Here is a 25,476-nt window from a genome sequence, read left to right as displayed (position 1 = left end):
GTTGGGGGCTGGCGCGCCCCTGCCGCCCCGGGACTCGCGTAATCGCCGCGCGGGGGGCGAGGCTGGGCAGTCGAGGAAAGGGCAGAGACCAGAGCGCCCCGGGCGCAAGGAAAATTACTTCTTCTGCGAAGTGACCCCAAGGTGATGCGACGACGCGGCGGCCGCCCAGCGCGCACCAGGACTGGCCGGCTTGGCGCGCGGGGATGGGGCACCGCCTTCTTCACCTCCTGCTCCCTTTGTGTCCACCCGAGGGGGCCAGGAGACGATTAACTTCTCCCATCTCTGGCTTGGAGCACCCCAATTCCCCAACGTGTACGCAGGGAGCCAGCCAGGAAGGAGGTGAAGGAGTACACTGGCGTGCTTTCTCTTTCTCTGCCTCTGGGATCTCAGGACCCCAGGGACTCTCCTGCACCCCCTCCCTACTTCTCTCCCACCTCATGAGCTCCAGTCCAGTCTCTACTCAGCTGCTCAGGGCTATATCCTGGCCAGCTGGCTCTGGACATCACCCAGCCTCTGGGACCCCAACACGTTCCTCCAGGGGTGCTTATAGTGTCCATGGAACTACCCAGACACTGGCCCTCCCCATTTCCAGGTTGGGATCCTCTCACCCCATGGTGCCCTCTTGAGCCCCAGGGAGTGGGCAGTGAGTGTCCTTGTCCAGACAGCCAGTGGAGGGTAGAGGAGTGGGGGGCAGGTCCCTAATCTCTCTCTCTCTCTCTCTCTCTCTCTCTCTCTCTCTCTCTCTCTCTCTCTCTCTCTCTCTCTCTCTCTCTCTCTCTCTCTCTCTCTCTCACACACACACACACACACACACACACACATCTGTAGTGGGGCTGTGGCACGGGGCTGTTGGGTGCCTGGAGCATGTGAGCCCTTGTGATACCTTCTGGGACAGGCCTACAGGTGGGGAGATAGTGCGTTAAGGAAGGACAGCAGAACCCCGAGTCAGGCCTGGTATTTGGGGAGCTCCTCCCCCAGCACAGTTTTGCCCCATGACCATTCTGGGGGGTAGCAGAGCCCCCCCCCCTTCACAGTCACCGTCCCGCTGGGCTCCGGTTTCCAGGACGGTCTTTGCAATCATAAATGTGTCATTTATAAAGTATCCATGTCGGAGCAGGCGGGACACATGGGACAGGCGTGTAATAAACACCACTAAACCCGTTTGCACATTAGAGAAGTAGCAGTTTCCAGGGACGGGGCGGTGCTTTTAGAGGAGGTTAATTAATAATTGGCAGGTAATAGTGGGAGGCAGCCCCTCCCCCATCGCTGTCCTGGGCACCTTGGCGTCACCTCCGCCTTTAATTCTCATAGCTGGAGCTGTTCATCCACCTCCCCACGTCAGCTGGAGGGGACGCAATTCAACAAAGCCAGCAGCAAACCCGGTGACACACACACACACACACACACACACACACACACACACACACACACAGCCCAGAGATCCCGCAGGCCTCCCCCATGTGAACGGAACCCGTGTGCAAGTGTAAAAGTGAGTGTGACCGTGTTATGAGCGTTGTGAGCGGCAATGTGTGTGCCTAAGTCTGCTCAAGTTCTGTGACTGTGTGTGTTACATGTTACCTGTAACGAGTGTTACAGGAGGGTGAGCGTGTGCACAACAGAAAGTGAGCATTGTGCCGCCATGCGTGTGAACACAAGTGTGCATATGAGTGCATCCTCGAGTAAGTGAACGTGTGCGTGAGTGTGACTGCTGGTGTGAGTGTGCTGTGTGGGTGCCGGTGCATGAATGTGTGTAAGTGTACGTGAGCGTCTGAGCCTGGTTGGACGTTCCTCTTGCACACTTGGCTTCACCCCTCTGCTCCCCCAGACTCCCCAGGTCACCCTTCTGCTGCCCACCCACCTCCACCCTGCAGAACCAGGTCACACAGTGACAGCAGCATCCCCCCCTAGCAGCCTGTGTTGTTGAGCTTGAAATTCTGAGATGGAAACGACTGCCTGATATTCTGGAAGCATCTGCAGGCCCTGGGGAGGCTGCAGTCGGAGGTCCGGGCAGGAGGAGCAAGCCTGGCCTGAGCCCCACTGCCAAGACCAAAGCGAGAGGGCCCAGAGCCTCGCGCTGTGACGTCCCACGTCTGTCTGTGGACACAGGCTGGATCTGGGAGCTGAGGGGGGGGGGGACGGAAAACCACCAGAAGAGGCTTCCTCCCCGCTGCCTGCCCAGGTGAAAGGTTCTGGAAGGTTCGAGGTGCTAGCCTCATGGGAGGTGCTGAACTGCCCTGAGGCACCAACGTCCCACCAACTCACAGAGCTGGCTGGGGCCCCGTCATGCAGAGGCTGAGGATGGCGCTCCCCAGTCTGCACTCCCAGCCAGAGACCCACAAGGTTCAGGGGCCCACACCCTGCCCTGCCCACCCCCTCCCCCGTGTGTCACAACTGGAGTCCTGAGAAGCTTCTCCCTCTGAGGTCTCCTCACTACCTCTGAGGTGACCCTTCCTCCAGGGTGACCCTCCATCTCAGAAGACCAGCCTGGGCCCCTCTGGGTGGGTGATGGGAACAAACTATTTTTCCACCTTTGGATGTCAGAACAGGCACAGGGCCCAGGAGCCTCTGGGGAATGCTTCTGGGCAGTGGGTAGCTTGGGTTCCCCAAATCCAGTCCAGGCATGGGGACAGTGGGCAGCAGGGCCCTACTGGAATGCCGAGGACATGGAGGGATATGTCCCTAATGTGCATGGGGGGGGCAGAAAGCCAATCACACCCCCAGGACTACCTGCTCTTCGTGTGCCCTGGGGTCGGGACAGCTCCCAGCATTAACCCCCCAAAAACCCTACAGAGTCCTAACCTAGACCAGACCCTCCCTTCACCTCTACTGCCCGTCCTTGGGGTACCCCTAAGGGCCATCCAGAATTGAGTGCTGAGAGAATGTCACCCCAAGGCCAGCTCCACCTTAGAGCCCTGGTTTGTCCTGAGTTTCCAAAAGGAAAAAGGGAACAGAGTGGGGGCCGAGATGGAGAGATGGGGGCCCTCCCAGACTGTCTCAGCCCTAGGGACCAATCCAACAGGCTAAGAAGCATTCCCAGCAAGAGCCAGACCCTGGAGCCCACCCCCTATGGAGGACGACAGACAGACAAATAGGGGTGCACATCAGGGACTATGTGGAGAACTAAACAGCGTCACCTCCAAGGATATCTGCACCATCACCACCCTCTGATGTTGCCTCTTTGTTGTTCTACAGAGACCATGTGGCAGGAAATGGCTTCGGTGTCTAAATCTGAGAGGAACATATGCCCTCCTGATCTGATCGCCTTGCAATGGTTTCACTCAGTCTCTCCTCCCCAGCAAGGACCCTCAACCCAATTCCTGGCTCCTCCCAGACTTCCAGGCTGACTCCTCCTCCCCCATGGTCCTGTAAGTCCTCCTAACTGCCAACCCAGGGTCTCCCACTGACCCCTCTCTGTGAGGGATGAGCAGTTTGCATGGGGGTGGAGGGGTGGAAGGGAAGGGATGAACAGGTAGATGCTAGAAAAGAATGGTGTCTACCCCACCACCACCATCACCACCCTTACCACCACCACAGAAAAGCACCACCACAAAAATAAATAAATAAGTAAATAAAAATAAATAAATAAATAAAATTTAAAAAAAGAAAGAATGGGTGCATGCTCGAATGGGTGGACGGGAGGGTGGGGAGTTGGGTGATGGGTGGGTGCACGGACAGATGGATGGATGAATGGATGGACTGATGAACAGAAGAATGGGTGGATGGGTAAATGGATGGATGGGTAGATGGATGGATGGATGAATGGGTGGGTCATGGGTAGATAGATGAATGGGAAGGTGGGTGGATGGATGGGTGGGTGGGTGGATAAATGGAAAAGTAAATGGATGGGGGTAGGTGTGGGTGGATGGGTGAATAGATGTATGGGTGGGTCGATGGGTAGATGGATGGATTGGGCGGATGAATGGATGGATAGATGGATGGATGGATGGATCTGCGGACAAATGGATAATAGAAGGATGGGTGGGTAGATGGATGGATGAATGGATGGATGAATAGGTCGATGGGTGGATAGATGGATGAATGGATGATAAATGGGTGGATGGGTAAATGGATGGATGGATCGGTGGACAGATGGATGGATGGTTAGTCAGTGAATGGAGATGTTGGTGATTTGATGGTGGATAAAAGGAGGAAGGAGGGGCTGGAGAGATAGCATGGAGGTAAGGCATTTGCCTTTCATGCAGAAGGTCATCGGTTCGAATCCCGGCATCCCATATGGTCCCCCGTGCCTGCCAGGAGCAATTTCTGAGCTTGGAGCCAGGAGTAACCCCTGAGCACTGCCGGGTGTGACCCAAAAAAGCCACAAAAAAAAAAAAAGAAAAAGGAGGAAGGAAGGAAGGGAGGGAGGGAGGGAGGGAGGGCGGGAGGGAGGGAGGGAAGGAAGGAAGGAAGGAAGGAAGGAAGGAAGGAAGGAAGGAAGGAAGGAAGGAAGGAAGGAAGGAAGGAGGAGGAAGGAAGGAAGGAAGGAAGGAAGGAAGGAAGGAAGGAAGGAAGGAAGGAAGGAAGGAAGAAGGAAGGAAGGAAGGAAGGAAGGAAGAAGGAGGAAGGAAGGAAGGAAGGAAGGAAGAGGAAGGAAGGAAGGAGGAAGGAAGGAAGGAAGGAAGGAAGGAAGGAAGGAGGAAGGAAGGAAGGAAGGAAGGAAGGAAGGAAGGAAGGAAGGAAAGGAAGGAGGAAGGAAGGAAGGAAGGAAGGAAGGAAGGAAGGAAGGAAGGAAGGAAGGAAGGAAGGAAGGAAGGAAGGAAGGAAGGAAGGAAGGAAGGAAGGAAGGAAGGAAGGAAGACGCATGGCTAGATGAATCCCCCACTCAATGAACTGAGGAATCAGGGAATGGAAGAGTGGCTCTCTGGCTTGCTTGCCCTGAGCTTAGGGCTCCTTGGTGCAGGCTGACCTAGAACACGGGCTCTGTCCTGTCCCACCCCATGCAGAGGCTTCCCTTGAGGACTGAGTGGGTGGTGTGTGTCGGGTCTGCCACTGGCTGCAGGACCAGGCCTCACTTGCCCACATCTATCAGTCCACACTGACAGGACACGGGCTCCAGACCCACCCATCACTTCCTGGCTCTGGGCTCTGACCTGGCGACACATATGGTTCGGTATCATCAGGTCCTTCACTCTTGCTCCATGAAACCCTCCCAAAGGCTTATGGCCCCTGGACCCAATGCCTGTGGTGTGCACACACCTCTCCCACCCCAGGCTTCAGAGCAGTGTTAGGGTATGTGATCTTCCATCCATTGCTCTTTTGGCCCCTCCCCAGCCCATCTGACCAAAGGGCAATGACAATGGCTGCCCTGGGCTGGCCTGACACTGACCTGGGGCCTGAGCAATAGCCTGGACTGGCATGGGCCCTGTCCTGAGACCCACATGTGGGTACCCTGTATATGGAGCGGAGGGCCAGAGCCAGGTGATCCTGTGTGGACTCTGGCCTGATCAGGTACTCGGGACCCCCCTGACCCCCCGTGGGGCTGCCCCAGGTCTCCTCAGAGGAGTGCTCCAGAAATAGCGGCCCCGGGCCAGGGTTTTTATGGGTTTGCCTTAAAGATTTTATTTCCAGAAAAAACCCAAGGCAATTAATCCAAATTACAGAGCAGTCATTTGCAATAATATTTGCTTTAAATATATGTATTTTTTAAAGCCCCTCGGCTGCGAGCCTCCGGTGAGTCGGAGAGGAAAGGGCACCTTGAAATGATTACAGGGTGTACAGGTTTTATGTTGTGAAAACGGCTTAGCTGATTTGGGGAAGACTTGCGAAGCGGGCGGCCGACTCCGGGGGAGCAGGCAGAGCACCCTACTTCTCGGGGGCCTGCCAGAATGCCGCCCACTAGACACCGTGCCTTCCAGGGGTCCCCTGACCTCCAGCTGCCTCTCTTGCCCACCCTGGTAGCCTCGTGGTATCTCTGGCAGTGGTGGGTCTACCTCGTGGCTGGTACAGTCCGTGTGGGCCAGATGGCGGTGCCCAGCGTGGAGGGCCCACATGTGCCATTGCAAGTCCAGCCCCTGCCTGGTTGGCAGGAGGGGAGATGTGGGTCTGGCTGCCCGTTAGTCCCAGGGGTGATAGGGCGCATCTTGTGGGGTGCCCCTTGCCCTGAGTTTGGCCCCAGCTACCCCACCCCATGGACTCAGCTCAGTACCTGCAACCCGACTTCCTGCTAAGACACCTACAGGGTCCCTCATGTGCATCTACCTGGCCAGCTGCTCCTCCTTCTCAGCCACATTGATTTTACATTGCGTAAAATGTTTCTGAAGAATAAATGTGTTCATCTGAGCAAGGCCCTTTAGTTTTTTTGGCTCTTTTTTTTTGGGGGGGTCTGTTTAGTTTGGGGGCCACACCCGACGATGCTCAGGGGTTACTCCTAGCTCTGTGCTCAGGAATCACTCCTGGCAGGGCTCGGGGTCCATATGGGGATACGAGAATGAAACCTGAATCAACCGTGTTCAAAGCCAGTGCCCTCCCAGTCGTGTTGTGTTTGGGCCCAGCAAGGTCCTTCAGGAAGGGGCTGTCTGCGTCTTGTCCTGGTTCCAGAGCCGTTGCCTGACCCAAGGTCCCCACATGCCCATCACGCTAGACGCACAGCCACCCTGAGGGACCATGTCTGCAACCCTTCTCCTTCCTTAGCACGAGGCTTGGATGTCCTTTGAAACGGAGCTAGCCACCATTTCCCCCACCCTTGCCAACAACGTCACTGCTATGCATGGTCTTTCTCTGTCTCTGTCTCGCTGTCTTTGTTTCTCTCTCTCCCTTCCTCCCTTTGTATATGTGTGCCTCATACACGGTGCATCCAAGGCCACATAGAGCTTGTGGGCTGTCACACTCATTGAGTTGTGTTGCTCACCGTCCTGCTGGGGGTAGGGACCTGGTGCTCACAGTGCTCCTTTGAAGCTTTGCCTCTCTCATCTTGTGTTCCCACCTCAGGTGTGGCCAGGAGCCTTTGGAGCACTGGCAGCGGGTGATGGTAGGCTTTCGGGGGTGGGGAGTGTGGAGGCTATTGTGAGTCTCCAGAAATGTATGGGCAGAAGCGTCCCTTCTGGAACTCTCCCTCCTGAGCTCTGTTGTTCACAGATTACGCCAGGAATGTCCTCCCCATGACCAGTGTCCCGATCCATGGACATGGTATAGCTGGCTTGGGGCTCAGCTTCAGGTTTCGAACCCTTGCTGGCGTTCAGTATGGGAGTCTTCACACGTCTTCTGCCCAACTGGTTAGGCAGATAGATCCCTTGTTTCTTACCCTGCCATGAAGCTTTTTGAAATGTCAGGTTCTAATTGTTCATTCTTGGGCTGGAGAAATCCGATTAATCCTGGAATTTTGACCTTTCGTGTGTGGCTTCTCGAAACTCACTTATAAGTTCAGTGGAGCTCTTTGAACACTGGTTCACGGTCCTGCCCCGACTTGCCCCTCGAGGCCTGGGCCCAGTGTGCTGATTCCCGGGGTGCTCAATGACCTTGGAAATGAGTCTCCCCACCTTCCCCACACCTTCCGGCCGGCTGGCCAAATGCTGATCTGTACACCTTTTTGCAAGAGCGGAATTCGGTTTCATTGACTCTTCCTTCCTTCTCTATCCTTGTTCTCCTTTTCCTCTTGAGCATTTCGCTCTTTTTTACTGTTTCCTTCTGCCGACTTTGGGCCTCATTTTTCTTCATTGTGTTGTTCCTCCGGAGGAGAATGCAGCTTCTGAGTTTGACATTTCTTTCGTTTCTTACCGAGGAATTACAAACCTTCCTCTAAACGCTGCTTAACTGCATCTGGCCGATTTCAAGGGATTTTATTTTCATTTTTAATCTGCTAGCGGTATTTTCTCGTTTCTTTGGTGAATTAAGTTCTGACCCGGGGGGCTGAGCGGGCTTGTCTGGGGCTTTCCCGCGTCTCCGTGCGGTGCATGCGAGTCGGCTGCAGGCGGAGCCCTGAGCTCTGGGTCCCGCCAACACTGAGGTGGCTCTGCTCAGCTGCCCCGGTGGAAGTTTCCTGAACCTGTCTCATTCTCTTCAACCTTTTGTGGATTAATTGCTGTCGGGGTAGCTTCCAGACCCATGTTTCCCAATCCCCCTGCAGACCCACCATGCAGTGTAGACAAACTGCTCCTCTAATCTTGGGCTCTCCCCACCCGTAGCTTTTCCTGAGTGCCCGGCCGTGCTCAAAGGGAGGGCTGGGCAGTGAGTTTTGGTCCTTTGGTTTTTCTGGTGCATTTCAGGTGTTTTCAGTGACTCCTGTTCAGATGCACCTCATGGTTTCTGCCTGTTGGGGGGCTGCTGAGTGTAGGCTGTCGCTTCTGTACCCCGCCCGGCTCCCTGGCCACCAACTCTCCCAGTGCTCTGTCCTGTCTCAAATGTTACCTGCAGCCTTTCTTTCCTTCATTTTTCTCCACCGCCTGATGCTGAATTTGTGTCACGCTTCTTACTGGGACACCATGATCCCAACATGCCAGCAGTAGTGCCAGCCCCACATGATACCAACACACCAACCCACATGCCTGACCCAAGAGCCCACTGTGCACCTCGGCCCTCACAGCAAACCCTCAAGCAGGCCCCTCGCCCCAAGCCTGGCAACCCGGACGAGCAGCATTAAGGGGTCCCAGGTGTGGGATCAACCGATGAGGTTCCCACTCAGTAGACACCTGTGGCTCAGTGGTTGAAACATCTTTGCATGTGGCACCTTGGATCAGTGTTGAGACCACTTGTCTCCACCCCAGGGTTGGTCCGATTCTTCCCCAAAAATATCCCAGGTCTCAGGAAACTCTCTCTCAGATTTCCGATTTCCCCAGGGACCTGCCTGCTTCTTACGTGTTGCAACTCCTGAACCCGTTTCACCCTTTTAGTGTGTATGTGGATTATTTCCTGCATTGAAGTTTGCTTCCAGACCCACATCTCCAGTGTCCCGGCTTTGGAGACCTGACTAATACCCAGGCGCGCTGGGATGGACAGACGCCAAATCCCCAGGGCGGCACAGGAACCCCAATGCAGGGGTGGGGAGAAGAGGGTCGGGTAGCACCTGCACCTCAGATTCTCTACGAAGAAACGTCGAGGCCAGCAAAACGGGACAGACCCAGAAGCTGGGCTGCTCTGCAGAAAGGGGAAAACTGAATCAGCATGGGCACCTTGGAAAGACAGCAGCACAATTTCTCCTGAACACAGCCAGGAAGCCAGTGACCCCGAGCTGCCCATGAAGGACAGGGGTGGGAATGAGATAGGTGCTGACAGGTCCAAGCAGGCTGTGATGGCTCCACCGTCCCCAGGGAAACACCGAAGTCACAGGGACTCCAACCCGGCCCAAACATGAGGCAGACATCTGAGTCCAGGTGCCAGAGGGACGGGACCTGCACCTGAGATTCTACACAGCAAGTGGGGAAGAGGAACCAGGGGTGTAAGGGAGCCTCGGCCTCACTGCACGCACCATCTTCACCTCCATACACCGCTCTCTCCTCCCCTCTCCAGGCTGATGGGCTGACGGGACTCCCCCCCCCTTCGAGGTCTGCTCTGTGGGGACACCCACCAAAAGTAGCGACTGACCCTGGCCTGCAGCTCCCCAGAAAAATCTATGCAAAGCCAGGAACTGTGGGGGGAGTGGGAGCCCCATGTACTGTGTTACCAGGAGCACAGAGCATGTACCCAGGGTCTGTGTACCTCGAGCCCATGCATCCTGACTTGTGTATCACAAGTCTGACAAGTCTGCATAACCAAGTCTATGTGCCTGAGTCTATAGACCCTGAATCGGTACACCCTGAGTTTTTGTACCCCAATCCATGTGCCCCAAGTCTATGCACTCCAAACCTGCATAACTTGAGTCTGTGCAGCCTAATCTTCTGTACCCCAAACCTATAGAGATCTTTATAATATTTCTCGTTTTTTGTGGGGTTTTTTTTTGTTTGTTTTTGGTTTTTGGGTCACACCCAGCAGTGCTCAGGGGTTACTCCTGGCTCTGTACTCAGAAATCGAAATCGCTCCTGGCTGGCTCAGGGGACCATATGGGATGCTGGGATTCGAACCACCATCTGTTCAAATCAGCTGCATGCAAGGCAAATACCCTCCCGCTGTGCTATCTCTCCAGCTCCTATAATATTTCTCTCTTGTATTTGTTCTCCCTGCCTGGTTTCCCTCCTCCCCCTTTTAGGAGAAGAGGCACTGTTTGGATCTGAACAAATACAAGGCAAGGCTGAGGGGAAGGGGCCTTTTGCAGCAGGTTCTGCGAGCTCCAGCATTAGAGCAGCTGGCTGGCGGGTAAAGGGCTTGTGTTCGAGTTTCTTGCCTCTTTTTACCCTCATATCTGTGTGGATTATGTGTGGCAGATCAATAGGATTGGAATTGCTTCTCCTGTCCTTGCTGGATAGGGGTTGGGAATTCCCTTTTCCTTTTGGGAACTGTGGGATGACCAGACTTTAACCCAACTCCCAAGGAACATCTCCCCCCAAGCCTCTGTACCCAACCTCGTACCCTGATTCTGCTGTACCCGCCATGTGCCTCACACACCCCAGAATTATCTTTCGCTGCTCTGGGTTCCCAGATCTGCTTGGCCAGGATGGTCTGGGCCTGAGGGACCCCGATTTGCCCTCCCTCAGCACTGGTCACAGAACTGCCCTGGAAGACACTCCCCTCTCAGCATGGCTGCCCCACAGTGGGAAAACAGGCTCAGGCTGATGAAACCAGTGGGGACCAGAGCCTGGTTCCTACTACAGCCCCGAGGCATCCCCAGGCCTGGACTCTGGAGTGGCCCTTGGCCCCACCCAGCTCCCAGTGCCTGTCAGACCCCCGCAGGACACCGTGGGGGTGTCCCTGTCCCAGGCCTGAGTCCCACCCACTCCTCTCTGGGTGATTGACCTAGCCTGAATCATCCGTGGAGCTGAGTTCCTCTGTGCCTGGAGCAGACATGGATGAGCCCCACCTGGCTCCATAGACTCTCACCAGAGGGACCCGGGCTTGGACCTGGGCATGATGAGAAGGCCGGTGCAGTGGCTGAAGGGACCCACAAAAGGGGTGATGGTATGCAGTTGGGGGTTCAGGTGAGAGACAACGATGTGGGGTGCAGGTGTGGGCAGGTTTGAGGGTGTGTGTGAGTAAAAATATGGGGCCTCGGGTACAGAGTTTCCGATCCAGCTACATGAAGTGTAGAAGTGAGGCGGATACGTGAGCAGGTATTTGAGGTGCAGATATGTGGGTGCACTGTAGGGCGCAGGAGACACACACTGAAGCTTCCTCAGGCAGCCCCAGTTCTACATCACGAGCACCAGGGGAACCCACTCAGGGCCGGGAGCACCAGCCCCTTTCTTGCTCTGGCTGCCTGGTCTATGCTCAGGCCCCTGCACCATCAGAAGCCCAGTGAGGGGCCTGTGGGAGGCAACAGGGGCCCAGAGCTGAGTCCCCCACTGCCCACAGAGCCGGGGTATGGGACATACGCTTGATACTCAGGCCAAGCTCTGGGACAGGCAGGAGGAAGGGTAGGAGCCACCATGGACTGGAGGGCTCGACCTGGAGGCATTTGGGGGGACTCACCTCTTCCTCAGCCTCCCTGAAACTCAGCAACCGGTGCCCCTCAGTCAGAGCCAGAAGACTGAGGGATTGCAGGCAGAGCATCCACAGTGAGTCCTGCACCGTCCCCCCTTCCAGTTGCCAAGGAGCCTTCCTCATGAGACCCTCAGGTCTGGATCCCAGGAAACAGGGAGAGAGGAGAAATTCAAGGTGGTTGAGCACTGTGTAGGCTGCACTCACATGTCAGGGGTTCTGAGGACTAGTGTGTGCCCGCCCCAGACACGACCCCAGAACAAAGTTCACGGCAGAGGAGCCTGTGGAGTCACAGGCCAGAGCCCGGGTCCTGCCAGGTCAGAGTAGCTGGAGAGCTGGAGCCTGGGGAGCCACTGGAGGGAACGACACACGGGCATGCAGGCACATGGAAGCAAGCAAGTGGGAACTGCAGGTCCGGGTTGCCTCGGCCACCACACAAGCAGCACCAGCCAGCACTGAGGGCTCCCGGCCAGACAGGAGCAGACACAGCCCAGTTTGCTGTGAGACACGAACCCGCAGATTCAAGAGCTGGGGAGACCCACCTGGACACCCTCAAGGGCCCTGTCCACCCCCATGTCCATTAGGTAGTCCCATTTCCTGCCATCTCCAGGCGCCAGGCCCTGCCCTCTCCAGAGGTACTCCAGGAGATGTGGGCTGAGAAATCACCAAAGGTGGGGGGAGAGTGATAGTACAATGGTAAAGCTTTTTGCCTTGCACGCAGCCAACACAGAACGGAGCCCTGTTCGAATCCTGGCATCCCATATGGTCCCCTGTGCCTGCCAGGAGCGACTTCTGAGAGCAGAGCCAGGAGTAACCCCTGAGCACAGCTGGGTTTGACCCCAAAACCAAAAACAAAGAAATCATGGGGGGCCAGGGGAACCCCGGAGAATAAGCGGAGGGAGCCTAGAGCCGCATGGGGCATCTGCGTTTATTGGTGCCAAATGAACCATTCCTCAGAAGCAGCGCCTCTGCACCACCCCTGCGCCCCCCTCTCGGAAGTCGGCAGCCGTCACCCACATCTGCTTGAAGCTGCTCAAGGAGGTGACAATGGAAGCCCCGATCCAGGTGGAGAACCAACGGTCAGGCGGTGCCGTGATCTTGATGGGGGTCCCCCTGGACGCTAGGTGCTCCAGCTCGCGCAGCAGTCGGTCATCCAGGCCCTGGAAGAGGGTGGAGCCCCCCGACAGCACGATCTCCGCAAAGAGCGTCTTGCGGATGTCGGCGTCACACTTGCCGATGCTGCCTGCCACCATGTGGGCGAGTCCAGGGCTCTGCAGCCCCAGCAGCTCGGGCGTGAACAGGGCCTCGGGCGCCTGGAACAACTGGTCGCCCAGAGTGATGGTCTGGCCGTCGGGGAGCGTGTACTCTCGGGTCACCTCCTCCGGCCGCCGGGCCAGCTCCTGGTCAGGCTGCAGGGCCACATAGCACAGCTTCTCCTTGATGTCGTCCAGCAGGGCCGCGTCCAGCGTACTCTGCACGGCATGGCTGCCCGCCTTCAGCAGCCGGCCCAGGTGCTCGGAGATGTCCTTCCCGGCCAGGTCCAGCTTGGTGACGGCGTGGGGCAGAGAATAACCCTCAAAGATGGGCACAGAGCAGGTGACACCGTCGCCGCTGTCCACCACCAGCCCCGTGACACAGGCGGACGCGTACAGCGCCAGCACGGCCTGGTCGGACAGGTAGAAGGCGGGCACTCCGAAGCCCTCGAACAGCAGCTCCGTCATCTTCTCCCGAGCCTCCCAGGGGTTCAGCGCCGACTCGGTCATGAGCACGGGGTGCTCGCTCGCCTTCACGCCCAGCTCCCACTCGAACACGTGCTTCCATAGCTTCTCAGCCGCATCCCAGCACGTCACGCGGCCGCGCTCCACGGGCCAGCAGAGCTGCACGCTGCCAGCCCTCTGCAGGGCCTCTTGGCCCACGAAGTACAGCTTCTGGTTGGCGGTGGCCGACGGTGCCTTGAACCAGTGTTGGCCCACGACCGAGTTGACCACGTGGCGGGGTCCGATCTCCCCCGACAGGCCTGCCTTGCACAGGCCAGACCCATTGTCGAAGATGACGGCCGGGGCGTCCAGGACACTCACGTCGGACATGCTGCCTGCCCCTGCCCCTGCCCCACCGCCGTCCCAGCCCCCACAGGAACCCCGAAGGTTTGTGACACGGCCTCAGGGTGCCTCAGAAGGCTGGAGGCGGGAGGTTCTGAGGCCCCCCACCCCCCTGGTGCCTGGCAAGGTCAGCACCCAGAGGACCCCCCCCCATCTGTAGACTCGGCAACAATCCTGATGAGGTAACAATTGTCTGAGGGCCAGGGCCCCACCTGCCTCAGCTAGGCCACCCCAGAAAGGTTCCCCTGCACAATGGGCTGCTATTTAGGGGAGGCCAAAGCACTTTCCCTCTGCCACGATGGCCAAGGCCCAGGCACGGACCAGACTGGAAGGGTGTAGCAGGACAGCCCCTGAAGAGGTTGACTGATGGAGGGATGGAGAATGAGGCCCTTTTCTTCCAGCTCGGAGCACGTGTCTGCCACCCTGTCTAGCCCACGGTTCTGAGGTGAAACGGCGGGTAAACAGCTCGCAGACAATCAGGCTCGTGGAAATATTTGCTTTATTCGGATGGACAAAACTGAAGTCCAAAGACTCCGATTCAGTTCCAGCCAGCAAAAAGCCTCTCGCCTTCCACAGACCCTTGCTCTTATAGTCCAGAGTCAGGTCCCACCCAATGGTGGGATCAGATACCAACCAATGGTGGAAGCAGAATCAGGTCCTACCCTAGGGTGGGGGCAGAATGCCAGGTCACACCCTAGGGTAGGGCACAATCACCTAATCAGATTAGGGTGAGCAACATAGTAATCCCCCAAAATATTTACATACACAATAATTCCCCCTTTTGTTTTTAGTAAACAAACAATATTGTCTACAATTATTAAAAGAAAAATTAGTCAATAATAAAAGAGCGGCTGTTTGCATAAGCGCATCACAGGAAAATGTAAAGAAAAACTTCTAACCTAAGCACAGGGTGTCTAAAACCAGAAACATGTATCAAGGAATCAACTACAAACTCCTGAGAAGATAAATCTAAGACGTACATAGATCTTTCGAAGAGACACCAGAAAGGTTGTGTAGCAGGCAAGAAGAAGCACCTTTTCTTTATTTGTTGTTGTTGTAGGTGGTGGTGGTGGTCGTTTTTGGGTCACACCTGGCAGTGCTCAGGAGTTACTCCTGACTCCACGTTCAGAAATCGCTCCTGGCAGATACCGGCATTTGAACCAATGACCTTCTGCATGAAAGGCCAACGCCTCGCCTCCATGCTATCTCTCCAGCTCCATTTTCATTCAAGTTCAGGTAGACCAGAAAGCCCATCTTTGAGGGCATTGAACTAGGCCTTTATTTCGGAAGAAGTGGCACATACACCCTCTGCACAGTGGGGAGCCACTGCAATGATGATCAATAGGTATCTGAACTTAGTCCAAGTTCTTAATCCGGTCTGAAGTCCATAAGATGTCTGAAATTGATGTCGACTATTTATAGATGGGAGCTTAAGTCACAAACCAAAACAAAATGTTTAAGGCAGAGACCCTCCCTGTGTAAATAAACAACTTGAGGGCCCATCCAAAATGGATGGAACCTTCTATAAACCTAGTATTTTGCCTATGATGCGCCCACGCAAAAAACCCTGAGAACAGACAAAAATATCATTTGGGAAATTATAGACAATAATATATAACTCACAAACCTAAAGTCAAGAAAGCAAAACCTTAATGTAATACAACATCGATTCCTAATATTAAAAACTAAAATAGAAAAACATTAATTACGATAGTCAAAAGAAGCGTAGTACCAAACATAACTTCAAAGGATTACAGTTATAGGAAAAACAATAGATGTAATTTCTACAGAGTTCAATACCAATCTGTAAATATGAGGGGTCTGGAACTCCAAAAAGACGGCAGAAGACACTTGATGGGTCTGGAAAAGCCGGTTGAAGCCTTGTACAGGAGATAACATCAAGCTGAATGAAGAAGGAAGGCCAGTACAGTCATCCATGTGTTGGGGCATCCCCAAGCGTTACATCATTACATCATAAGTTGGTTGGGCTTCTGTATTTCCTTTGGGATCGGTGCAATCTTGGGGTAGCCATTGTAGAAACGGTCAACAATAGCATTTTGTATGTGGATGGAAAACCAGAAATTCAGATAGCACAGTTTAACTGGGATCCAGAGACTGTGGGTCTTGTCCATGGATCTTTTCTCTGGTGTTACATTGTGACACAAATCCCAGGTGGCTTCATTTCCAACAAGTTTGCAGCATATATGGTGTAAAACTCCAACAGTCATGGATTTCTTCTTCCCGCCGAGATCAGGAAGCTTGTAGTTGTGGGTGAAGGAGATGGGTTGCACATGTGAAATCCTGAAAATTAAAATGTTAAGGACTAGGAAGAGAGAAGGAAGGATAAGGAAGACTAATTTGGGGAAGATAAAGTTAGGAAAAAGGAAACTATATACAAAATATGCAGAACAGACAGACACTAAACAAGACATACATACACAGACTTCACAAAAAATATGGCCATAACACTCACTCATACTAAAAAATATTTGTTGGAAAGGATCCAAAATAGAGCAAAAGAAAAGAGAATTCAGCTGAATCAATTAAAAGCTCCTTAAAATGTAATAGCCGGCAATTGTTTAGATAAATCATTTCAAATTCACAAAAAAAAATTTTTTTTTTATGGTTTTGCCTAGCAGATCTGAAAGAGAATTTCATGCATAATACAAACATGGACAACTCTACTATACGTGTATATCAGTATATATACAAAGTTATTGTATAACAGTAACTTTATGATAATCAATCATAGGCAAGAAGCACTGTGAAGAAAGTCCACCTAAAATTATCATTATGTAAGCGTCTTAAAACCTAAATTGAGGGAAATAAAGCAATAATGTTAAAATAAAAAGAGTGAAAGTCGTTAAATGAGTATACCTAGAAAGAAAAACAACATTAATATGATGAGAAATTTCTCTTTCAGGTGAACCTTGACTAAATTAATTTGTAAAATTTCATGATTAACTGAGACCTAGAGCAATAATGAAATTAAGACATAAATCCATCCTACAAGGAAACACATTGGGGATTCATGATTTTCAATCTATATTCATTGATCATGCCTGTGGAAAGAATCCTAGAGCATTAATAGCAACTGATAAGGAAGTAAAATGATTATCTGGTGTTCATTGTAGATCTCTAAGAAGTATAAAACAGGATGTATGCTGCTGTGGATTTCACCAATGTATTAGGGACTTTTTTGATCTTCTTGTCATCAAAATTGATCCAGTGTTGTTTTGCAGCAATTTTACAGTATGAAGTACAGTGTCCATAGTGAACTTTACCATAATGGTTTGACACCGATGATAAGTTGTATTTCTTAATCTTGCTTTTATTCTCTGAAGTGAATTCCTCTAAATTGAGGTCTTCTAAAGGAAAATCTACGTAAGTATGCAATTTTTTTATTTGTTTGCCATCAAAAGCAAAACGTTTCAAGTGTATTATAAGTACTGGTGGCAGTTTCCATAAGTACGTTTTCTTTGAAAAATCCCTTCTATTTTTGCAACTGTTGCACAGAACTTTGTTGTCATTTCTTAATTCTTCTTCTTTAAAAAATTCAGAGAGGCATTCCTGTAATGTACATTTATCTGTAGATGTAACAGCCAAAGACAAATGAACAAATGTCTCATAAACCTCAGACTTTTGGTGGCAAGTGAGACACTGGAGTATAGATTTGAATTGTCCTTGAAAGAGATCATAAATAATAGATTTATGAGCCTTTTGGTGTTCTGGACTAAATTGTTCATAATTTTCATTTCCCATGAGATGTGTAGTTTTGTCTGTCATTAGATTTACAGTAAGCAAGTCCTGATGTAATCCCTCTATTAGGAACATCAGTAGTTCGTGAGGATCCTGCTGATTGTGTCCAGCAAACTGGTCATTAAGTAAACCAATTGTTACTTTGAAGCTTTCAGGGTTAATATATCTATGAAATCCATTTCCCATGGTTTTGATGAGCCGACCAAATTCTTCGGCTAATTTACCTTCATGCCCCATCGGATTTTTCTTGTTAATATCCTTTTTATAATGATCTTTATAAAAATACTGAGTTAAGTCTGAAATATTATACAAGCATTGCAATATTGAGTTCATGTAGCAAGAGTTTCCTATATTTTGGAGCCCAGTTAAGACAGGTTCCTGTCTTTCCTTTTGCATCTCGGAGTGTAAGGGTTTATCACTACCATCAGTCTCACTCATTGTATGGTGTGTGACAGCTAAATCGTTCCCTGCCCCAGAGACCTTAGTAATATTACTGCTGTTAGTGTCTGAAGTATTCTGTTTTTTCTCTGAAGGGGAGTTTGTAGTCTGAACCTGATCATTTGTGCTAGCCCGATTTCTAACAAGACGTAATGGAACCCAAAATTTCTTGGGAGGGTCATCATTTATAGAAACATAGGCATAACCCCTTCCTCTTAGGAGAAGATAGCCAGCTATCCATTTTTCATCCTCCTTGATCCAAATAGGTTTATGGGTTGTTTCTTGTCTCTGAATATCTTCTTTAAAATGTCTTTCCGCTGCAGTGTAGCTTTCCCCTTGGGGTAAGTTAAAGTAATTTAGTGTGATAAGAGTCAAAGACAGCAAATCCGTTGGTGGTAAACCTCTTTTTCTATTTTTTTGTAATTGAGTTTTTAAGGTTCTGTGAGTCCTTTCTACAATGGCCTGTCCCCTACAATTGTAAGGAATTCCTCTGAGATGTCTTATCTGCCATTCCTTACAAAAAAATTCAAAAGTTTTGCTAACATAGGCTGGCCCATTATCAGTTTTTATAGAATATGGAATACCCATCACAGAGAAACATTGTAAAAGAAAACTACAAGCAGCCTTAGATTTTTGAGAAGACATGGGAATTGCCCACATAAACCGAGAATAAGTGTCCACCACAACATGAAGATAAGGTTTCCTTGGAAATAAATCTGTTTGAGTTATATCCATTTGCCAAAGTTCGTTAGACTGTAAGCCTCTTGGGTTTGCTCCTGCTATGTGAGTCTTTTTTGTTAACGGTGCACATACGTTGCAGTTTTCTACGATTTCTCTAGCTTGCCTCCATGGAATTTGGTAATTCACATGTAAACGGCGAGCATTTGTGTGTAGGGCTGAATGTTCCTCTACAGGTGATTTAAATATAGGCATTGCTAGCAAGTCAGCAGTTTTATTTCCTTGAGCCATAGGTCCTGGAAGACCTGAGTGGGCTCTAATATGTGTGATGAAGATGGGCTCAGTTCGTTTTTGAAGAAGCTGCTGTAATTGTTTAAGTAAGTCCTGTATGATCGGGTTATTAGCATTAAGGGATGCAGTGGCTATCACATGACATAAATTTACCACATACAAAGAATCAGAAACTATATTCATGGCTTCAGATACATTTTCTAATAGGTAAATTAACGTTGCTAATTCAACTTTCTGTGCAGATTTATATTTGGTATCTATGGTCATATTAATGTTGTCTCCAGTTATTCCTCCTTTTCCATTTTGGGATCCATCAATGTAAAAAACCTTGGCATTGGGAATAGGGGAATCCCGAACAATTGAAGAAATAACAAACTGAGTTTTCTTTAAAAAGTCCCAAATTTTTCCTGCTGGATAATGGGAGGATATTTCTCCTGTGAAATCTGAGAGGGCCCTTTGTAGAGATTCATTAATTGGCAATATTGACTCAATTTCCTTTTTTGGTACTGGCAAAACTATTATATCTGGATCAAAACCTAGTAAAGATATAGATCTGAGTCTTGCCTTGATAATAATCTCTGAAATCAGTTGTAAGTAGGGGACAACTGAGCGAGGTTGTTTGTTATGTAAATACACCCATTCCAAAGGTCCTGACTGTTGCATCAAGGCCCCTGTGGGGGTTTCTATAGTAGGGAAGATTAACAGTAATACCTTTTCTCCTGGGATGAATCTTGAGAGAAACGATTTTTGTAATCTGCTCAAGAAGATGTCCAATTCATTTTTTGCAGCTGTTGTTAAATTTCTCGGGCTATCTAAAGCAGGATCACCCTCCAACGTTTTAAACAGATTAGATAACTCTGCATTTGGGATTCCTAGTGCAGGGCGGAGCCAATTTACGTCACCTAAAAGTCTCTGAAAATCATTAAGCGTTCTGAGGTTTTCTTTTTTGATAGAAAATTTTTGTGGACGTATAGACGTCCGGTCCAAAATAAAACCCAAATATTGATACGGTGGCATTATCTGTATTTTTTCTAAAGCTATTTTCAGTCCTGATGTTTGTAAACAGTCAGTAACATAAGAGTATAATTCCTGTAAATCTGTTTCGTTGTTCATTGTGAGCAAGATATCATCTGTATAATGAAATATCATGGCTTGAGGAAATTTTTCACGAGCAGGGCTCAAAACCTTATCTACAAAAAACTGACACATGGTTGGGGAATTCAGCATGCCTTGGGGGAGAACAGTCCATTGGAAACGTCTGCAGGGATGGGTATTATTGAGAGAAGGAACTGAGAATGCAAAACGTTTTTTATCATCTGGGTGGATAGGAATATGGTAGAAGCAGTCTTTCAAATCAATTATAATTAGTGGCCATTCCTTTGGAATAACTACAGGTGATGGTAAACCAGTCTGCAATTTGCCCATAGGTATCATGGATAAATTTATAGCTCTAAGATCCATCAAAAGTCTCCATTTACCGGATTTCTTTTTTATAGTGAATATAGGTGAATTCCATTGAGAAAAAGATGGTTCAATATGTCCTAAACTTAGCTGTTCCTCCACTAATTCTGTCAGCACCTTTAATTTATCAGTTTTAAGGGGCCACTGACCTGTCCAAATTGGTTCATCAGATTTCCATTTTATTTTTATTGGTGCTGGTGTTTTTACGGTAGTGGCCCCCACTAAAAATTTTGGGTTTTTAAATCAAAAGAAGGTTCGGACTCTTCTGGAGCTAATGGGATGTGGAATTCTGCTTTCCACTGTTTGTGTAGGTCACGGCCCCACAGGGATGGTGAAAATGGGCCCACGTGAGGTCTGATTATTGCTTTTTGATTTTCTGGGCCGTAAAATAGTATAGTCCTCGTACTCAACAGACAGGAACTCAGGCCTCCTATTCCTTCTAGGGAATACGGGATTTCCTGAAGAGGCCAATTTTCTGGCCATTCTTTATCAGAAATTACGGTAACCTGAGCACCCGTATCTATCATTCCATCAAAGGGTTTGCCTTCCAAGTGAAGTTTGATCATTGGGTGTTCATCTTTACATTTAGTAACCAGAGCCACGATTGGGTTTTGAGCAGCACCCGGATCTGTGCTTCCAAAACCTCCAATTCTAGTCTTATCTGAAGTCCCAAATTTGACATAAGGCACTATTACTATCTGGGCAATCGCTTCTCCTTTTTTAAAGGTCCATGTAACTGGTACAGTAATAACTACAATGATTTCTCCCATGGAATCTGAGTCAATGACACCAGTGATTACTGATATACCCTTTATGTTGAGGGAACTTCTGCCAAGAATCAAACCCATGGTATCTGGGGGTGGTGGGCCTACAATGCCAGTTTCTAACATGTAAGGGCATGCTCCTGGGTAAATTGTAATGTCCTCTGGGCATAATATGTCTAATCCGGCACTCCCTGAAGTAGAGTGGATTAATTCCCTTATCGTGATGAATTTTCTTGGGCTGGGCTTGGAAGGATTATTGTCTGTGAACTTTGCCCCTGATTTGGAAGGGCCTGGGGGGAGGCCCTGTGGGCGTTTCCCTGCATCTTGTATGTGTGTTCTTGGGGAGCTGAATTTATAAGGAGACGACAATTTCTTTTGATATGTCCCTGTTTTCCACAATGGTAGCAGGCGATTTGCCTCCTGGGGACTGTGTTGAAACCTCTACTTAGGTTATTATTAATGAGGTTTCTGGATCTGCAATCTTTCGCCCAGTGGCGACCCCTTTTGCATTTTGGGCAAAGACCTGGTTTCCGGAAAGTGTTCTGTCCCCGAGGGGAGTAAGACATTGTTCCCTTGGTAACTGGGAAGGTTTGTACTGAGTCTGAGTGGGGTGGGGGTTGGGGTTCCACATAGACATTCCGGCAGGCATAAAGGTAATCATTCAGATCTGACTTTTCATTTAATGTATTCAATACTAATCTACAGGCTGAATTTGCATTATGATAGGCCACAGATTTTACTAGGAAGTTTCTAATCTCCTCATCTTCCACCTGTAACTTCAGAGCATCTTTAATCTTACCTACAAACTCTGCAAATGACTCATAAGGGCCTTGGGTAATTTTTAAAAAGTTTCCTCTACCAATGCTGTTAGAATCAATTTTTTCCCATGCTGACAATGCAATCTCCCTGATTAAATTTAAGATTTCCTTAGGTAAAGCTGCTTGTGTCTGAATATTTGCAAATTGATTTTCTGCCATCAATAATTCATACGATAGAGTAACACCTGCCACTTGCTTTTTCATACCATCCGGACTATATAATTTAGCTTTTACGCCTTCTGAATAGTACATTTCCCATTCAGTTCGCTGTTTAGACGACAGGCATATTTCAGCGATTCTTTTAAAATCATACAAAGTCCAAGATGAGTTATGACTCCAAAGTCTTAATAACTCCACACTGTATGGCGATTTTGGCCCATTTTCTTTACATGATCTTTTAAACCGATCTAATTCTTCCATCTGATAGGGTACATAGTTAGAAACATTTACCCCGTCTATAGGGGATAAGGCCTGATTAGCAAAATTACTCTGAATAGAGCTCTGAGACTGAGCATGTGGTTCATTTTTTGAATCTGCTCTGCTCTGCGATTCAATTTTGTGACTAGAAGGAGGCATACTTCGTGGAGTTAGCACTGGAGGTAGATCATTATCTGAGTCACTACTGTCAAGCAATTCACTAGAATCAGGCTTAACATTCTGAGTTGTTTTTCTTCCAGCAAAAATTTCTATATTGTTGATGGTGGGGCTGGATTCGTCAGCCTGCACCTTGGTCTGAGTTTTCGTCAGATAAATTTCCTTATTATCTATACTGGTTTTAGCCTCACCATTTCTACACTTTCTATTTCCTAAATAGAAATAACAGCAAATAACTATGCTCATAATAATAACGTTAGTCAACACAGAAATTCCACAAACTATGATGGCTAGAGACACTACACTTTTCATTTGAAATATAGACCACAACCATCCAACTGCAGTGATTGTCCTTAGATCAAAACCAATTAGTTTTAAACAAAATGGAATGATCCACTTGTATACTAGAGCACCAATGCGTAAGACTAAGGGTGGTAAAATCCACATGACTAACCACAGAAACCATTTGATGGTCAGCATAGGAAATTTCCAATGAAATATTTCACTTACAGTTCTGAGGGTCCAGGGTTCAGGTCCCTGTCCGGGCGTCATTATGTATCAGGACAGCCCCTGAAGAGGTTGACTGATGGAGGGATGGAGAATGAGGCCCTTTTCTTCCAGCTCGGAGCACGTGTCTGCCACCCTGTCTAGCCCACGGTTCTGAGGTGAAACGGCGGGTAAACAGCTCGCAGACAATCAGGCTCGTGGAAATATTTGCTTTATTCGGATGGACAAAACTGAAGTCCAAAGACTCCGATTCAGTTCCAGCCAGCAAAAAGCCTCTCGCCTTCCACAGACCCTTGCTCTTATAGTCCAGAGTCAGGTCCCACCCAATGGTGGGATCAGATACCAACCAATGGTGGAAGCAGAATCAGGTCCTACCCTAGGGTGGGGGCAGAATGCCAGGTCACACCCTAGGGTAGGGCACAATCACCTAATCAGATTAGGGTGAGCAACATAGTAATCCCCCAAAATATTTACATACACAATAGAAGGGGTGAGGCCAGTGGCCCTAATCTGCTCAGAGATGCCACGGTTTACATCCCGCAGGCACTCTCCATCACGAAGCCCTCAGGGTTTGCTCCCGAGGATTCATCTGGGCCCTCACATCTCCAACCCTGGTCAGCCCTCCAGGATAGAAGCCAGAAGCCAGAAGCCGTGAGGGCAGAGCCTGACTGAAGAAGTCTGAGAGAGGCTGAGGAAACAAGAAAGCACCCACTGAAACAGCGGGGAGCAAACGGGCCTGCGAAAACAAGGCAAGGCAGGGAGGTTGTCCTGGGCACCCCCACATCCATCAAGTGATCCTGGAGATCAGTAGCGCCCGGAGCCCCACTGGCCCCCGCAGAGAGCCAGACAGAGGGGACGTTTGGGTACGCTGCCATGTAGGCCTGAGCACACGTGCAGTAGACCTGGGCACACCCACAATGTAGGCCAGCTGCTTGGTGCCCAGGCTGACTCCTGGCCCTGCCCTTGGCCAGGCAGGGGACTCCCAAGGGGCCCTTGGGGTACCAGGTCCACCATTACCATCCCCAGGCTGCACACAGGCCCCGCCGTGATGTGGCTCCGAGGGGCTTCTGGCAGAACCAACATGTGTCCCTGGCCCTGCGGGCTGGGCCACTCAACAGAACCTTCTCGGCTGCCAATGCTGCAGCATCAGGTAAGGCAGTACTGGCAAGAAGAGGACGTGCCTCACTCTTGGGGACCCTCCTGGGGGGTGCAGGGGCCACATGCTGGATCAGTGCCCCCATGCCTCAACCACGTCCCGGCAAAGAACCCTGACTGCAGACATAAGCTGACTATACCTCAATGTACCCCACAAACCTTGGGCTCCAAGCTAGCTCTCAGCGTGGAGCGCAAAGGTGGGTGTGGCCCTTCCTTGACACCTGACGTGGGCTGTGTCCTGAGCTCTGGGCTCCCATGGCTGTGTCCTCTGGCACCAGGGACCAAAGGCTCCCAACCCAGTGGGCAGCACCAGGAAGGGAGCCAGGGCCATGAGGTTCACGGGCCTCGGGTCATGTGGACTCCGGAGTTGGGCACCTGCATGAGAACGTCCAACCCCGTCCCCATGTCCCCCTGTCCTCAAGTCCTCAGGCAAAGCAGCCCCAACCCCTGCTGAGTCAGGCCTCGAGGTCACGTCCTGGAACCCAGGGACAGCGGTGGTTCCTGCTCCTGCTCCAATTAGCTGGGCCCACAGCTCCCCACCTGCTGACCAAGTCATAAATCGCTCCAGCAGGTTTATGGGCCAGGCCAGACCCCCCCTCCCTGCGGGCACCCTGTAACCCGCTCTCACCCCGGAAGCACCCAGCCCCACCCCACTGGTGCCCCTGGGAGTGGACAGCCCAGAGACTGCCCCTCCCCTTGGCCTTGTCAGTGCTAGGGCCACCCGAGGCCGGCGGCTGCCCCGCGCCCGTCACCCCTGCTTCATCTGTCTCAGGCGCCCAGAGCCAGTGCCAATTAGTGGCCGGCAGCCCCGGCTCATTAATGTGGCCACATCTGGCAGCCAGACCTGGCCGGGTCGGCACTGCTCGGGGCAGGACAAGGGGGCTTGAGAGAAATGGGGTGCCTGTCTAGGACCAACAGACTCCCTATGCCCATAGGTGCCTGCAGGACGCCCTGGACCAGCATCTAACTCCGGTCCCCATCACCAGAGCAGCCAGGGGAACCCTCAGACCAGCTTCTCTGCTGCCACCAGTCACCATTTCTGTCACCTTCCCCTCACCCCGGCCACCCACACACCCAAACACCCGAAGACCAGCTTACTGCCACTGTCCACCGTCCGTCCACCCACTCAGCCCTCCTCCTACTGCAGTGCCCCCACCCAGTACCCACCAACCCCCTCTCACCCCTCCTTTCTCCCTGGTGACCCACTCACTTGAGCGGAGCCGGGGGGCCTGGGCAGCTGTGCCTGTGCCTGCTCACTGTTTCCAGCAGAAATGGCAGTGGTCCGAGTCCCCTCTCAGGCGGCCGATGGAGTGGTTCTGGGGCCAGGCTAGAGGTGCTCCCACACAGGCCCCCCAGGCACCACAGAAGGTGCTGCCCCGGCCTCTGGATGGTGTTCTCCCCTGTACTCCA

General features: G+C 50.9%; 2 protein-coding genes across 2 annotated transcripts in view; one reads left to right on the top strand and one right to left on the bottom strand.

The window, feature by feature from the left end:
- MMEL1 (membrane metalloendopeptidase like 1) overlaps positions 1–25,476 on the top strand; it is a 188,468-nt gene that overhangs the window by 54,197 nt on the left and 108,795 nt on the right. The gene's annotated exons all lie outside the window — the stretch shown is intronic.
- On the bottom strand, positions 12,456–13,589 carry ACTRT2 (actin related protein T2). Its single transcript, XM_049775360.1, has one exon. The coding sequence runs from the start codon at positions 13,587–13,589 to the stop codon at positions 12,456–12,458; it is 1,134 nt and encodes a 377-aa protein (XP_049631317.1).

The sequence above is a fragment of the Suncus etruscus genome, chromosome 6 (assembly GCF_024139225.1).
Source record: "Suncus etruscus isolate mSunEtr1 chromosome 6, mSunEtr1.pri.cur, whole genome shotgun sequence".
Taxonomy (NCBI): domain Eukaryota; kingdom Metazoa; phylum Chordata; class Mammalia; order Eulipotyphla; family Soricidae; genus Suncus; species Suncus etruscus.
Note: the sequence above shows the minus strand (reverse complement) of the source record. Positions and strands in the feature narration are given on the sequence as shown.

Coding starts and splice junctions, on each gene's coding strand:
- ACTRT2 (XM_049775360.1), bottom strand. CDS start 13,589: ATGTCCGACGTGAGTGTCCTGGACGCCCCGGCCGTCATCTTCGACAAT.